The sequence below is a fragment of the Typopeltis vanoorti genome, chromosome 5 (genome assembly GCF_054136105.1).
Source record: "Typopeltis vanoorti isolate ZY-2024b chromosome 5, IOZ_Tvanoo_1.0, whole genome shotgun sequence".
In the NCBI taxonomy this organism is placed as follows: Eukaryota; Metazoa; Arthropoda; class Arachnida; order Uropygi; family Thelyphonidae; genus Typopeltis; species Typopeltis vanoorti.
In genome coordinates, this window is record NC_143553.1 from 84,050,076 (window position 1) to 84,067,854 (window position 17,779).

At 35.9% G+C, this 17,779-nt stretch overlaps 1 protein-coding gene across 1 annotated transcript in view; it reads left to right on the top strand.

Annotated features, from left to right (window-relative positions):
- LOC150106607 (coiled-coil domain-containing protein 77-like) overlaps window positions 1–17,779 on the top strand; it is a 183,495-nt gene that overhangs the window by 61,709 nt on the left and 104,007 nt on the right. The window contains exon 4 of the mRNA XM_090393440.1: window positions 12,681–12,846. Within this exon, the coding sequence (XP_090249566.1) occupies window positions 12,681–12,846 (166 nt within the window). The remainder of the gene's footprint in view (window positions 1–12,680; window positions 12,847–17,779) is intronic.

Genomic DNA, 17,779 nt, shown 5'->3' on the forward strand with positions numbered 1-17,779 from the left:
TTGTTCACTATTTGGCCACATGGCCCGGATTCACTCCTCTCCTTCCTAACACACTTAAACAACCAACATCCTAGAATCAAGTTCACCCTGGTAAAAGAGGAAAACAATAACCTCCCCTTCCTAGACACACTAGTCACCCACCAACCTGATGGAACCTTGGTTTTCTCAGTTTATAGAAAACCCACCCATACAGGCAGATACATTCACCAACAATCCCATCATCCCCCCCTCACAACAATATGAAGTTATTAAGACACTATTCAACAGGGCAAAAATAATCTGTTCAAATGATCAAGCCCTAACTACTGAACTAAATCACACCTGTGACACTTTTTTCAGCCAATGGCTACCTCCCCCCCCTCCCCAAAAAAAAAGAATCCAAAAAATACTTAACCCAGTTATCCACAACCTACCATCCCCCTCCCCTTCACAAAAAAGATTACTCTAAATCCATCACCATTCCCTACATCCGAGGCACCTCGGAAAAAATCAACAAATTTAAAAAAAAAACATGACTTGACCACCTGTTACAGACCACAGAGAAAATTGACATCCCTTATCTGCTCCACTAAAGACCAACCACTTTCCCCTAGACCTACCTGGTGTATACCAGGTCCCTTGCAGCTGTAAACTGCCCTACTTTGGCCAAACAGGCAGGACAGCAAATATCAGAATCCCAGAACACAAGGATTACATCCGATTTCACAAGTACAGCCACTCTAGGCTTGCAGACCACGCTCTGGATACTCGCCACAGAATAAGATGGAAGAAAGCCACAGTAATACACCATAGCAAGTTCAAATATGAAAGACTATTCATGGAATCAGCCTCAGCCCTTAGGAACATGCCAAACCTCAACAAATTTGGATGCATGAGACTGCTCCAAATTTGGGAAACATTTATCAGAAGAACTTAAGGCCAAGAACTAACAATATAGCCCTCCAGGGGGCACCATCAGGACTTTAGGAAAACGTTAGCTTCCTAGCTTCGGTTCTTATTTGCTGTTATGTAGTACTTGTGTGCACTTGTCTTTGTAATAAGTTCCCAAGAAGATGACAACATGACGTTTGCCAAAATATCGGAAAGTATATATTAAAGTTTATTTAATTTATATTTCTAGTGTATGCTGTCAATTCCTTAATTATTAGTTATCATGTATAACCAGCGTATAACCCTCTCAACAAGAGACAGTCAAGGAAATAAAGAAAGCATGTTAAAAGTTCCTGGCAAGTAAGTCAACTTTTGCTCTTAGAGAATACAGAGAAAAATATAAGAAAGCAAATCACTGTGTAAAATTAACTAAGTAAAAGTCATGGGAAGACTTTGGTAAGAACATAGAAAATAAATATCAGGAAGATGATAAAATCTTCTGAAAATATATATTTCCAGAATATTTTTCTGAGCTTTTTCAATATATTTTATTGAAAAAGTTTGTAAATGGAAGAAAGAGTACTATAAAAAGAATCAGATGATAAAAGTATCATGAAAACCGCAGATAGAGATATTTTAGATGTCTGGAGTTATTACTTTGAAATATTGCTAAATGTAACAAGCAGCAAGGCTAAATGTAACAAGGTCAGAAGATTAAATTCTAGATGATTAGGGTAGAGATCTGATAGGACCATCTGTTAAAAAAAAAAAAAAAAAAAAAAAAAAAAAAAAGGAAATAAAACTGAGTCTGAAAATTAGAGGAATTTTCCTACTGAGGCTTCTGGGTAAGATTTATGATGGCATACATCAAAAGAAGCTAAGAAAAATTGAAGAGAAACTTTGGGAAGGCTTAGATTTTCACTTATAGTTGAGAAATTGTGGGAACATAAGAAGGATCTGTATTTAAGTTTAAACTGGATCTAGACAACCTCTGTCTGGCCTAAACCCAGCTTGTTCTTTATCTTTAAGTTTTGTGGATCAGAAAAGGCACATGACAGTATGCCTAATTAAAAAAAAAAAAAAAAAAACTGTTCAAAATGTCCAACACATGGAATGTTTAAAATGCCACAATTATATTGACTAATACATTGTCTATATTTAAGTTGTAAGTCAGCAGTTAAAAATGAAGAGAGTATACCAAGATGATTTGATGTAAAATCAAGTGTAAGACAGATTGCATAATATTGCCACTTTCTTCATCATTTATCAGGTGTTCCACAAGTCCATCATCAGGAAAAATTCATGTTCTTATATTTCTGCAAACCCTAATTCATATTTTTCTGTTTTTAAGTGCCATAATGTCTTTCAGCGAGAAGTCTGATTCCAAATACTCATAAGAAGTCAAAGAGAGGCTGCTGTCAAATTTATGACTACATCCATACTGGGAGCCAATAACACACAGTTGTGTTGGTAGACTTGTTGCAGAGTTTAAAGAAACAGGAGTTATAGAACATATATAGTTGATCTTCAAGGAGGTCCAGTGATGGTGATATAACTTCTTTCTTTGCTCATTTTTCACAGAAGCTCCTCTTTGTATTTTTCCTATTATGCTGGACTTATATGATGCACAGTATGTGGCTCATATGATGAAGAAAAGTGGCATTAAACAATATCCAGAGTGGAGACATAAATCTCAACCCTTTTTTTTTTTCTGCAGATGAAATTATATTCTTAAATAAATCCTGCAGAACTTTTCAGGATTCCTCAACTGAATTGAATAACTGCTGTTAAACAATTTGGTATAAAAATCAGCAATAAATTGACCATGAAAAGAGACAGGAGCATTGGAAACATCAGTTGCATCCTGAATGGGAAACTTAGAGGGCAAGTAAAAAATTTCAGCCATTTAGGCACAATTTTTAGTGAAGATACTAAATTAAATATGCAAATCATCATCAGTTACACCAGTCCTGGGACTGGTAGCTCCGCAGCAATTTCCTCCATTCTACTCTGCCATTGTCTTTCTTCTTAATCTCCTGGTAACTTCTCAAACCCATGCTTTCTTTGACTTGGTCAACAAAGCTTTTCCTTGGTCTGCCTCTTCTTCTTTTCTCCTCTATTTTACCTTCAGTTATTCTTTTCACAAGTCCATCATGACGAAGTATATGCCCATACCACCTATCCCTTCTAATTTTGATCGATTTAATTAGAGTTCTTGTTTCGCTTATCTCTCTCAGGACTTGTTCTTTTGATTTTTTTTTTTTTTTCTGTCCATTTTATTTTGTTCATGCAGCACCAGCACCACATTTCAAAAACCTCCAATCTTCTTACATGTTCTCTGCCTAGAATCCAGGTTTCACATCCATACAGTGCAGTGCCTCCATATCAATGTCTTTATTAATTTTTTTTTTTTTCAATTGTAGGTTGAAGTTTCCTATTAAAATGCTTTTCATCTGAGAGAATTGGGCTTTTGTATTGCTTATTCTTGATCTTATGTCTTCTCTTGTTTTGCCGTTTTCTGTTATTAGGCTTCCTAAATATTTAAAGCTTTTTACTTGTTTTATTTGTTTCCTGTTAATGTCTAATGCTCTATATTGATAGCAATTTTGCTTGTAACAAGGATTTTAGTCTTATCTGTGTTGATTTTCATTTTATATTTTTCGAGGTTATTATTTAGTAATTCTACTATTGTTTCTAACATGCTACAAGGGCTCTGTCATCAGCAAATCTCACCATTTATCTTTATGTCACTATTTATTTTATCTTCAGTTTCCTGAATGGCCTTTTCAATATATAAATTAAATAAAAGTGGTGAAAGTATACATCCTTGTCTTACTCCACTCCTTATATTTATTTTCTCTTTATCATTGATTTTAATCAGTCCATTTTGATTTTTGTAAATTTGATAAATTATTTTCCTATCCCACAAGTCTTTGCCAATATTAGTTAGGCAGTTTAGGAGTATTTACTTGTTTACTTTATCAAACGCTTTCTCTCAAGGAAGCAAATGTAAGTTTTTTTACTAAGGTCTAATCTTCTCTCTATTATTGTTCTTAAACAGAGTATTGCCTCTCTTGTTCCTTTATTCTTTCTGAATCCAAATTGGTCTTCATCCAATAGACAATCTATTTTTGAATAAATTCTATTTTGAATAATTTTTAGCAGAATTTTGCTAACATCTGGGATTAAAGCTATTGTTCTAAATTGGCTGCATTTATTTGCATTATTCTTTTTTGGTATTGGTATTATAGTTGATTTCATAAACTCCTTTGGTATTTCTCCTCTATCATAGATTTGGACTATTAATTGATAGAATAAGGTTTTTTGTCTCATTACCTAGATTTTGTAGTAGTTCTATAGGAATATTGTCTACACCTGTACTTTTCCTCTTACTCATTTCAAATAGGACTTTATCAAATTCTTCTTGCATTATTGGGGGTCCTAGATTATCTTCATTTTGATTTTCTATGCTAATATCAACATCAAGCTCGTCGTCATTATAGAGATTTTAAATATCCAAATAGACAACAAAATAATCAAAAGTAGTATGGTAGGGAATCAACTGAATAAATTTATATGGGGGGTGGGGGAAATAGTCAAAATGCTAAACTAGCTGTACACAAAATAGTGTTTAGACAGTTTTAACTTGTAGATTTGAGATCCAGATGAGAAAAAAAGCAATTGATCAAAGAATGGAGACCCCCCCCATGAGAGTTTTGAGAAGAATTGAATTGAAGGAAGTGAATAGATGACATTAATGGCAAAATTATATTAAAAATGAAGATATTAGGAAAGAATTTGATGTTATTAGCATTTGTGAATGTGTAAGGAACTCTTCTTGGATGATATGGTCACTTAACAGAATAGGAAAAGAAAAATTGGAAAAATAGGTGTTTTGATGCCAGGATGGCAAGAAAAGACCCAGAGGAAAACCAAGATCTAGATGGATTTTGGTCTGTTAAGAAGTGCTTTAGAAGAAGGAAATATAAAATCTGACAATATTGGAATCTTGATAAATAAGCCTTTTTTTTTTGAAAAATTGTTGATAAGAAATTAGCAGTAATATATATAAACTCTTCATGCACTACTGTCATTACATGTAAGGAGAGAGACGAGGGGTGGATTCAATAATTTAACTGCTATGTTATTGAATAACTTTCAATAACTGCTGTAGATTAGTCATCACAGGCAGATCTCCAGTAAATAAGTTATGTTTCATCTTCCAATAGGAGTCATCCACCACCACCACCACAACCTAGAGCTTGAGTTGAGTTTAGGTTTAGTTGTATTTCTTCTAAGAAAGGTGCTTTTGTGGTGGTGCTGTTCACCAATCTTGCAAAAGTCCTCTTTCATTGCTCTACTACAGGAAGGGTGAACTAAGACTGGAGGAGACTGTATGTTGTGTATCACCAGCACATTATTGGCCTGTCAGCATTACTTGTTTTATACAACATTACTGATAAGTAATATAAACATTACTGATATATACACTCAATGGATAAAACATTAGAAATATAGGGGTGATGGGAAGTTGATACTGGCATCCCCTGCACAGAGTGAAATGTACCCAAACTGAATGCACACAGTAAATAAGCAGACATCAGGGCTTTATGACAGTGTATTGTAATTGATGAACATGGGTAAATGTGTTTATTTTAGCGACTTTGATTGTGGACATATTATTGGCACAAGACGGATCATTGGGTCATTCTATCACCCAAGTGGTAAGAACCATAGAGTTCTCGAGGGCAACTGTAACAAGGGTCTACCACGAGTATACCATCAACAAACATACTAGTGCTCAGGGAGCAAGTGGTGGCTGACCACATGCCATTGATGACCAGGGTTGACGTAGACTATCCAGGCTTGTATAGACCAACCCCCAGAACAACAGCTTGAGGCACACTCATTCGAGTTTGGGACTATCTAGTGACTTCAAGGTCCCTGGATTTAAATCCAATGAAATCTCTCTGGGATGTCATAGAGCAAGACGTCAGATCCGTGTATCTGGGGCTCACTTCTAAGGCGCAATTGCAGATAATGCTGGAACATGCATGGCTGGAATTAGGATGATATTAGAAGTTAATGCCCCAGAAAGAACGGGCTGTTATTTATGCTAGAGGAGAACTGACCCATTATTTGGTAGGTATCTCTAATGTTTTGTCCATTGAGTGTATATCTCTATACATAAAAACAAAGAATCTCTGCAAGTTCTTAGATGTTGTGGCCCATTAGCCTGAAAGTGCAAACCTTTCAAGACAATAGTTGGTAGTGCTTTAATCTTGATAACAGTATTACTTAAGGACGTTAACAACATAGGCTGTTATTTATGCTAGAGGAGAACTGACCCATTATTTGGTAGGTATCTCTAATGTTTTGTCCATTGAGTGTATATCTCTATACATAAAAACAAAGAATCTCTGCAAGTTCTTAGATGTTGTGGCCCATTAGCCTGAAAGTGCAAACCTTTCAAGACAATAGTTGGTAGTGCTTTAATCTTGATAACAGTATTACTTAAGGACGTTAACAACATATGCTATATATTGATTAGGGAATTAACTGCACTTATCAATTTGTTCATTGCTTCATCATCAGGGAACACTGAATTAATTATGTGTATGCATCCACCACATTAAAAATGCTGCCCAGTTTAAGGCCAGTATAGAAAATCTCACACCTCAACATACTGACGTAATGATAAATTTTGATGTCTCCTCTCTATTCACTAATGTTCCTCTGAAAGATACCCTGAGTTCATGGTGAACTTAAAGTTCACCATGAACTCAGGGTATTTTGCTTGGTAAAGAAAAATTTTACAAACAAATAGAGGAGGCAGCCATGGGTGGGGGGGGGATCTTTGCATCATCAAATTATTTTTTTGGAAACTTTTGAAGAAAAATTTTATGTTGATGTGTTTGTCATTTTATGTTGATGTGTTTGTCATGTGGCTACACAGCTTTGAGGCTTTTAACATCTCCCTAACACATCTTAGTAACCAGCACCCCCAGAATTCAATTCACCTTGGAAAAAGAAAGAAAGAAAGAAAAAAAAAACGCAGCCTCCCCTTCTTGAACATTTTGATTACATGATAATTTGATGGATCCCTGGCATTTGCAGTTTACAGACCCCTCCCTCCCCCCCCCACACACAGGGAGATACATTCACCAACAGTATGGGATTATTGGAACCCTGTACCCTGTACAACAGGGCAAAATCAATTAGCACCAATAAGTACCTACACCACTGTAGTTACGTCATGTTCTACCATCATTTTTTATTTTGGTTTAAGCCAATAGAATACAGTTTGGTCAGCTAAATCCCATATTGCCAGCCCATCCTCATTCATTCAGTATCCAGGTAGATACCTAACAGGGTGCACCATGAGAAGGTGAGGATTGGACATTAGGTCAGAAGCTCTGATCAGTTCTCTGCAGTCCTTTAAAAGCTATGTGGAGGTCTCCTCTCTCAGTTATATAGCTTTAACTTTTAAGCACCCACTTAAGCAGAATGGGAGAGGAAAGATTAGCAAAAAAAAAAGTGTTCTCTGCCAGGTTGGTAGGAAAAAGACCCAGAGGTAGACCAAAATATAGGTGGATTGATATAGTAAAAAGTGCCTTAGAAGATAGAAATGTCTGTTACCTTGACAGGTAACAGACTGATTTGGAGGAAAAATTATAGATAGGAAGTTAGTAATGATGTAATTTTTCATATAGTGCTATCATATCCTGTACACCCCTTGAGGGTATATATCAGGAATTTGATGATGACGATGATGACCACTATAGTTTGAACACATTCATACCTTTCTGACTAATGGCTGCAATCCCCTACCAAATTCAAAGAATGTTAAACCTCCCAAATCACATTTCTCTTCCTGCTTTCAGAACAGAAGATAAACCAAATCTATTACCATCCCATGCCATATCCAAGGCATATCTGCTAAAACTGGCAAAGATTCTAAAAAGATGCAGCCTTATAACTGCCTAAGAGACCATATAAAACAAATTGGGATGGATGTGAAACTGGTGATTATAAGGGTGGCTAATGGTCAGATACCAAAAAAAGGACTAAAAGAACTATAGTAGAAATGGAATCCAAGAAAAAGCAGATGACTAGCTGTATGTATGTTGCAAGGCTCTGTGCTTGGATGACTGCTGTTTTATTTGTACATAAATGTTATAGGAAATAATTTGAAGGGGAGAAGCTGATGATGCAAAGTTGGGTAGGATAGTAGCTAATCAAGGTGATGTAGAGAATTTGCAGGATGATTTAAATAGGCTGATAGTATTGGCAAAACAATGGATACCAATTTAATGTGGAAAAGTGTAAAATCATGCATTTTGGATAAGATGATTATAAGCTGTGTACCACATTATCATTGCTCTTTATTAAGCCTTGATATGACTACATCTGGATTACTGTTTTATGGTCTGGTCACTTGTGTTTCTTATGGAATGAGGAAGTGGTGGAGAGAATCTAAAGTGACCAAGATGGTGAGTGGTCTGTGTAATGCTCCCTATTGAGGATAGATTCAGGGTTTGTAGGTTGCAGAAGTTGGTTGATAGGTGAAAAGAGAGGATATGATAGAAACATTTAAGTTACTTAAAGGATTTTATACAATTAATGCAGAGGAAATATTTCAGCACTTGACTAGAGGGAGTAGGAGTAGAGGCGATTCATGGAAATTGGGTAAGAGTGTGGTTAGCAAGGGTGCGAGGATTAGGTTTTTCTCTTGGAAAGTGATGAATGAATCGAATGGATTTCCAAAGTCAGTTGTCAGTACTTTGTCTGTTTATGGATTCAAGAAGAGGTACAGTAGCTATTGTGTGGATAGTTTAGGTCTCCCATGATGATTCTCCAAACTCCATGGAGGTGCTTGTGCAATAATGATACGAGGGGGGGGGGGGGTTAGAAAGTTCTGATAAACACCAAGAATAAAAATGATATTAAAGCAACTGATATAACCACAATACAAGGATATAAGAACATAAGTTACCTTCATAACTCTGCTACTAGTATGTTCTTTCTTGTGGTTATATCAGTTGCTTGAATATCATTTTTATTCTAGGTATTTATCAGAACTTTCCGGACCCCTTGTAATATATAGTATATATTGATAATTTCCTTAAGTAATGATATTATGAATAGCCAACTTATAAGCCTTACCACTAGAATTCTTGTAACCTTTATGTGTAAACATTTCTATTGACTAAACTGAGTTATGGGATTTACTCCATCCTCTTAGTGATGACACAGTTAGTTTTTAATCACCTTTTGGCCAAAGATGCTTGTGTTAGTGATCATTTGGAAAAGTGAGAGCATCCATGTCTTATTCATGAAAAGTAATTGAACATTTATAAAGATGTAAACAGGTGAAAAATATGTCAAATTAAAATACAGAATCAATGGGATGAAGAAAAATAATAAAAATTCTAAGTCTATGAGTGCATGCAGGAGTTCAGCAGAGAGATTATTAATAATTAGATTCTTAAAGTAAAAGAAATAAAACCCTTCATAACTGAATATCCAAGATGGTGGTGTTATTTAATATATATATATATATTTTTTTTTACAAAATAATGACCTATCAAAACTATTTAAAGTTTTGATATGATATCTATCACTTTATACAATGTAATGAAACCTTCCATTTTTAAAATAAACGAATCTGCATTTATTTTAAAAATGAGAGTATGATTAACTTAACCATGCTTCCTGCTAGGACGTATATATACGTTCAAGTTACCATGGATGCGAAGTGCATATTAAAATTGTAATACCATTGATATTACATTGAAATATATGATGGATATGAAGCGTATGAGGATGTGTATTTGATCCATAATGGCCAGTAAGGTGGTTAAAAATGGAGACAGGGATATTAGTAGGATTTATTCACCTACATTTATGTTTTAGTAGCATTAAAATCACTAGATTACCTTCATTCTACTTGAGAAAACTGTAGAAGTTTAGTTATGGAAGTCATGCATGCAATAGCTATCAGTGGGAATTTTGGACCATTCTTCCTGTAGGCATCTAATGAGGTCCTGGACTGTTTTGGGGAGGACGTCCCTTGACCCCTACCCGAAGGCCTCTACAAAGCCCTAATCTGAACCTAGGTTCAGATTACGGCTTTGTAGAGGCCAGTCAAGTGTGGTGATTTCATGTCCACAAACCACGCAGTTACAGTAGCCTTGTGGTATGGTACATTGTTCTGCCGAAAGAGACAATGGTCACTTCTGTAGAAACACTACAAAGCAGGAAGCATTGTCTAGAATGTTTAGATACCTCTCGGCGGTATACACCATAAACAGAAGTCTGAAGCTAAACCAGGAAAAACATGACCATACTGTCACGCTGCACCTCTGAATTTCATAGTTGGGGTTATGCACTCTGGTAAGAGACTTTACTGCCCATCCATCTGGTCGGTATAGGGGGGGGGGGGTAGCGTGATTTGTTACTCCATAATAGTTTTCCAAGCTTCTACATCTCATTGTACATGCTCTTTGAACCACTGATGGCAACACTGCATGTTGGTTCTCATGGTGTGGGACTTGCATATTTCAGTCCTACTATGGAAACGCATGGTATGACTGAAATTTCTGAATATTTTTGTGCATATTCTTGTTCCAGTCAATGCCCAGAACTGTACATTCTGTGTGTTAGCCAACAAGTGGCATTTACATATTATCCTTCATGGCACCCTACAGTCATGTTTGGTGCGTGGTGAGTTGTTGCTGCAGATAGCACTTGTTGACAATTGTTGACAAATTGGGCTATTCCTGGTCAACAATCAGTGATACCTACTGAGATGGAAGCACAGGGACTGAACTGCACTTCCATCTCAGTATGGTATCACTGATTGTTGACCTGGAATAGCCCAATTTGCCAAACAGATAAGTCTGTAACATGGCATTCTATCACACCTCTTTCAAACTACGTCAGTTCCTCTTCTTGCAGCCGTTTCACCCAGTTACACTGCCTTGGGAGCATCCATATACCTTCAGTTTATACCGGCTACAAGCACATGACTTGTTACATGGCACAATGCACCTTCCCCATGGAGATATCCATCGACTTCTTTCCAAGCAGTGTATTATGGTATAGTGTTTATACCAAATTTAATATGTGATCTAAGAGTTAATATTAGCAACAAAACAGTTGATCACTATTTAGAGACTTCAGATTTGATCGTTCTGAGGAAAATTAAGATAATGAACAGATTGCATTGGTATATAGAACCATATTAAAAACAAAGATATCTGAAAAGAACTGAATGTCATTAATATTCAATGTGAGTAGGATTGTCTGAGTTAATCTAAGATAGTACAGGAAAACCATCTTAACGCAAATTTGACATGCACATTAATCATTTAGCGCAATTGAGTGAAATGATGCTATTTCCTGCTTTGTGAGCGATTAATCAGTTAACACAATTATTTTGCGTTAAGCAGCCAGTGGGCAGTGACCGCAGCACTGCTATTTAATTTAGATAGCTATAAGGCTTTATTATATTCAACCACTGATAAGGAAAAGAGAAAGATTGATAAAGAAAGCGGTAGTAATAAAAAGAGGAGAAAAATAATTATGTTAGAGGAAAATATGGAAAACTTACTCGATTCCCATTCAGAAAAGTTAAGCGAGAATGATCTCCTTCAACTAGACGATCAGTGTGCATATGAAGAAGATGAGAATGTTACGACTAAGAAGCTAACGTGAGCTAGTTTTCAGTCACAATGAGCATTCTAAGGAAATTTTGTTTGATGCTGATCCTGATATGGAACAAAGGTTTGAAGTCTGTCAAAATCTTGAAAAAGTGATCGCCAGCTTTTGCAGATTGCATGATAAGATGAAAAAAGTCGAGCACTATTCAAAAATCTTCACTTAATTTTTTTGTAAAAAAAATTAACTCAATCAACTGTTTAGACATTAAATAAAAATTTAAGCTGTTGATTTTTATTAACTTTCTGATTACTTTATCCTCTAATATAGCTTATAATTTTTTTTTTCAAACTTATGCTAACTGATGGATGAATTATAATTATTCCTATTGTTTACTGTATTTGCTTAGTGGGATTTCACTTTTCAAGCATTAATTGATAGATTAATTAATCATGTTAAGCAAGGTTTTCCTGTTGAAAGTTTATTTTTTCACTTGGTTAGAGTATAGTAAAATTAGTTTAATCCTTTATCCAAGTGTGAGCAAACAAAGTTTGCGCCTGAAGTATCTTCAGGACTAGGGTAAGGTGATACAACAACCAGGGCAACTCGTTGCAAAGGTGGAGAAAGCTACCAACACTCCTATCTCAGTATCTCCTATAATGCACAACACATCTCCATGCGGATATGTCTAATGTTATGCATTAAGGGATTGATCTGCTAATGCTTCTGCCTGGTATCTCCACTAGGGCCTGGCTCCCACTGAAGAGACCTCAATAAAGGTCGAAACTAGTCTGGGTAGTGGCCCTTCCCTTAATGCATAACATTAGACATATCCGCATGGAGATGTGTTGTGCATTATAGGAGATACTGAGATAGGAGTGTTGGTAGCTTTCTCCACCTTTGCAACGAGTTGCCCTGGTTGTTGTATCACCTTACCCTAGTCCTGAAGATACTTCAGGCGCAAACTTTGTTTGCTCACACTTGGATAAAGGATTAAACTAATTTTACTATAAGGTTTTCCTGTATAAGCACTTAAACAGAATGAGAATGAAAGTTACTGGGGTGGGGGAACATACCATTCATTATACTGAAATCTTTTTTCATGTTTATTGTTATGTTCTTTATATATTTCTCTTTATCTCTCCTAGATTCGTGAATTAGATGATCGTAGGAAAATTCATCAGCTACTTAAAGCAACTGGACAAAGTACACTTGATGATGAAGTTATATATCACTTAGAAGAACCCCCTAATAATGTTATAGTTCGCCAAAAGTTTGCTTTGCCAAGAAAGGAACAAGAAATCCATACTTTAGGTAAGAAAAAAATACATTTCATAACATCCAGTTTTATGTAAGTTAGAAGTTTTTCATTTAACAAATGCTTTAATTTAGTCCACATACTTTTCTGTGAGTGAATCTTGAGTAGTGTCCTTATCTTGGCTGCATTTCTTAAGAATGACTTGTATAAACTTTTGTCTCTCTGTACACATTAATTCATCATTCCTTATGGATGACATTGTCTGCATATTGAGCTATTTCAGTTGTCTTACTTGCTTTTCTGTTTCTGCTCCAGTTTCTCCTTGTAGAACAGTTTTCATGTGTTTGCATTTCATCTTGCATCTGTACAGTAGTTATATTAGGTTCATTATTGATCATTTCAACTGATGTTGTTCCATCCATATTTGACTGGGAAAGTGTCTCCCGCAGTTCTGGAATTTTGGGGACTAATTTCTAGCTGATATGGTCATGCACTTTTTGTGATTTTACCAAGTGTAGTTTGTTTAAAGGTGCCGTCTTTAGTAGACCGAAATGGAAGATCCGGTACTCTTCTTTATGCCTCTCTAATATACAAAATGTTCTAATTGGCTCCACCAGTGCTCTCACTCTTTCAGCGAAAGTTTTGACAGGACAGGTGTTAATGCAGTGTTCAGAACTTTTGCATTTCTGACAGGGTTTGAGGCACTGATTAACGATAAGTCCGATCTCCATGCAGTTGAAATATTTAGATTTTTTGGCAGTTGCCACCCAAGTGATTGTATCAACCACAATGCAGGCGCTCTGTGTACTCTGGGGTAGTTTACCATAACTCTTGATGTACCGATGTTGAAAAAATTTGGTACAGGCATCTTCATATTCACTGGGAATGTGACATCACCAGAAAAACAGTTTGGATCTTCACCTGATAAATCCTTTTGTATGTTACTAATTTTACTCCATTTCAAGAATGTCTCTATAAGAATTTCATTACTGTTCTCTATATATTCCAAGGGAAATCTTTTGATTTTTACTGTTTTAACCTGGCCTTCCACCATTACAGGAATAACTGTGCTGCCTTCGAAAGTAAAACTGTAATAGTTTGTTTCTTGTTTTCACTTGTTTAACTACAATTAAATATTTCCCTCTGCTGTATGTAGCAAAAGAATAAATCTTACTAGCACCAGCTCTTTGAATTAGTCACCCATCTCGCTTTTTCACAACCTGGAATTTCAATTCCTAGAGTTCACACCCTTGGAGGAATTGGTACCATTATCTCAGGCGGGGAAAAGACTAAAACCTCTGCATTTAATTGTAAGAGAAAAAAAAAAAAACCAAAAAACCTTTCAGTCGTAAGACTGAGAATTAAATAATTCCATGATATAGAAATAATTCTACACCACCAGCAAATGCTCTGTTTGAGCTACTATAAAATGGTGCTACTATAACTGCCAAAGGCAATCCTGTAATGGAGACTACTATAAAATGGTGCTACTATACCTGCACTACCAGCAATCTTAATATTTATATAAGCATAGTGGATATTAGATCCAATATTATTTCAATGCAGAAGCTATGAAAGTTTTATAAGGTAAGTTGACCAGAGCTAAATATGGGTAAATATACACACACAAACTTTCCCATCATCCTCCCTGTTACCAACAATATGTTATCATAAAATTCTTGTTAACAGAGCATCCAAACTCTGTTCCATCCAGGCTTGCTTTACAGCAGAACTCTCCTTTACTTGCTGTGATTACACTGCCTGAAAGATTAACAAAATAATTGTTTCTTTCACCATCTCAGTATAGTTAATGTAAATTATGATTTCCCCATATACCAGACAGCTCAGAAAAAAAATAGCCAGAAATTTAAAGAAGTACAGCCTCTACACTACTTTCATACCTCACTCTCTCCTAAAGGTCATCTCTATTCCAGTTTACAAGGTCTCTTATTCTTGCAGCTTGTCAAATTATTGTCAAACCAGGAGAGATATGACAAGGTGCCAATAGAGAAGCTGTTCAATACGCTACAGTTATATGGTGTCAATGGGGCATTATATCAAGCAATACTTAGTCTTTATTTGAGTTGTAAGTCAGCAGTTAGAATTGAAGGAAGTACAGGAAGATGGTTTAATGTTAAATCTGGTGTGAGACAAGGATGTACATTGTCCCCCTCTGTTATTCATTATCTATATGGATCACATTATGAAGGAAAGTGGTATTAAACATGATATCAGAATTGGAGATGTTAATGTCAGTTCTTTGCTTTATGCGGACGATGTTATACTTCTGAATAACTCTGCTACACGTCTGCAAGATTCCCTGACTAAATTGAATAACTGTTGTAATAGATATGGTATAAAGGTCAGCAATAAAAAGACAAAGGCAATGAAAATCGTTGAAAATGTCAACTGCATTGTGAACGGAGAACCTGTGGAACAAGTAAAACATTTTACCTACTAAGGCACGATTTTTAGTGAAGATGATAAATTAAATATGGAAATAGACAACAGAATCAAGAAAGCTGGTATGGTAGGAAGTCAGTTGAATAAATTCATATGGAATAAGAGAGAAATTAATCGGAACACTAAATTAGCTGTATACAAGACAGTGTTGAAACCAGTTTTAACTTATGGATCTGAGAGCTGGGTCAGAAGTAAAACACTTGATCAAAGACTAGAGACTGCAGATATGAGAATCCTTAGAAAGATAGGCCTGAAAAGATGGCATCAATGGCATTATCATATTAAAAATGAGGATATTAGGAAAGAACTTGACTTTGTCAGCATCCAGGAATGTGTTAGCAGAACTAATTTCAGGTGGTATAGTCATTTAAACAGAATGGGTGAAGAAAGATTAGCAAAACAAGTGTTCTCTGCTAGGTTGGCAGGAAAATGACCCAAAGGAAGACCAAGATATAGGTGGATTGATATGGTACAAAGTGCCTTAGACAACAGAAATATAAGATCTGATAATATTGGAGTCTTGACAAGTAACAGACTGAACTGGAGGAAAATTGTAGATAGGAAGTTAGTAATGATGTAAATTTTTCATGTAGTACTATCATATCCTGTACACCCCTTGAGGGTACATGGCAGGAATTTGATGATGATGATAATAAATAAATAAATAAAACATGCAAATAAATGTGTTTGCATTAATCTTCCCAAGGTTTGGAAATTCTTAGACCTCTGCCCAACAGCCAAGGCTAGCTACTAGCACATATAGATGATGCCCCCCCCCTCATAGGACTTTAGGCTTCTAATCTAACATTTTCCATTTATTGTTTGTTTTTGTGTGTTATTACAATTTTGATATTGTATCCAGGATGTATCTGTAACAGAAACAAGACATTGGAACTATGAAACTGGCGTTTAATTATTTCTTGTGTTTTCATTCCATTAAACCTAAACATCAGCATTAGTCATCCTGAGAAGAAGGTAAAAGTGATGAACACAATTGGTATGAATGTCGTCTTCCTAATTGGACAGAAATCAAATGATGTAACCTGGCACAAATTAATACTATTCTAACAAAACTATAAATTAAAGAAATATTGCACAACATACAGTATTTCTTTAATTTGAAGTTTAAGTAAAAGTTGTGAAATATGTTTGGGTAAGAGTTCATTTCATGTTGAAAATATTCTTTTTCCATAAGGTGAAAAATTCTGATTTAGAAGTTTTGAGTTATTTAATTAATTTTTTTTATTTAAATGGCATTCATCAAAATATGGCATAACAGCCTTCTTTTCCAACTCTTAGAGTCCAAATTCTCACTCACTCACTCACTCACTCACCAAATCCTACTTCAGCATTTGCAGAATCACAGCAAGCACACTCTCCAAGGCTCTCTGTTATCACCTCTGCTGTTCATGATTTATGTGGGTTGACATCTCAAGCACATTGCTGCCATGATTCCCCTATACACAAACAATATTGCCATAATGGTCTGCCCACTCTCTCCAATCTAGATTAGCAACTGAAAAGCTGCAAATTGAATTTTTGGAACTAGAACAGTGGTTCAAGAAATGGTAAATTGATGTCGACATAGTGCATTACAGTGCTATACAAAAGATTATGAGTATCCTTGGAGGACAAAGTGATTGTGTTTGGCACTCCATTCCATTGCAATCAGTAGCCAAATACTTGAGATACAACTAGATAAAGAGCTTTGCTTCACAGTTCATGTCATTCGTGTCTGCTCAAAAGCAAATAGGGCAATAGGACAGTTATACTTAACTCACCCAACATAGCCAACTAACCACAGAACTTTATTATTATTACATGACACTTCCAAGGGGTCTAAAGACTCATCAATAGAGGGCACCTATTCTACAACTCTCCATCTCCACCACTCAATTCATCAACTATAGCAAACCACATAATCTACACCAGCACCATCTGCTGCCCACCACTAGTATTTTCACAGAATCACAAACATCCATGCCCATGGCAGGATTTGAATTGCAACCTTTTGTCTGGAGAGTGGATACACTAAGTGGATACTTAATGTATCACACCATGCCAGCAAAAACATCGGCTCATGAGGAAATTGAACCCATGACCTTTGCATTATTAGCATGACGCTCTAACCAACTGAGCTAACAAGCCATCGTAAACTACACTTAAGCTTACAACTAAACTTAAACTACACTTGTATATGATACAAATCAGATCTTTCATGACATGGCTGAATTGCCTAGCTCTACAGATAATCCAGAACAAATGCATACAGATAGTGTTCAGTGCACTGTAAGAAACTTGTAAGAAATGTACAACTTTACTGACAAGCTGGTATTGTTGAGAATAAAATTTTTCTGCATGAAATGCCACCGCCCACCCTACTAACCTATTAATTTGACAAGTGGTAGACTACAGCAGACCTTACAAGACATGTGTCCCAAAACCACACTGAACAGATGAGTTTTAAATCCACTGACAGAAGCCTACTGTAGGTGAGCCAATAGCTAAACATTATCCCAAGCTTAT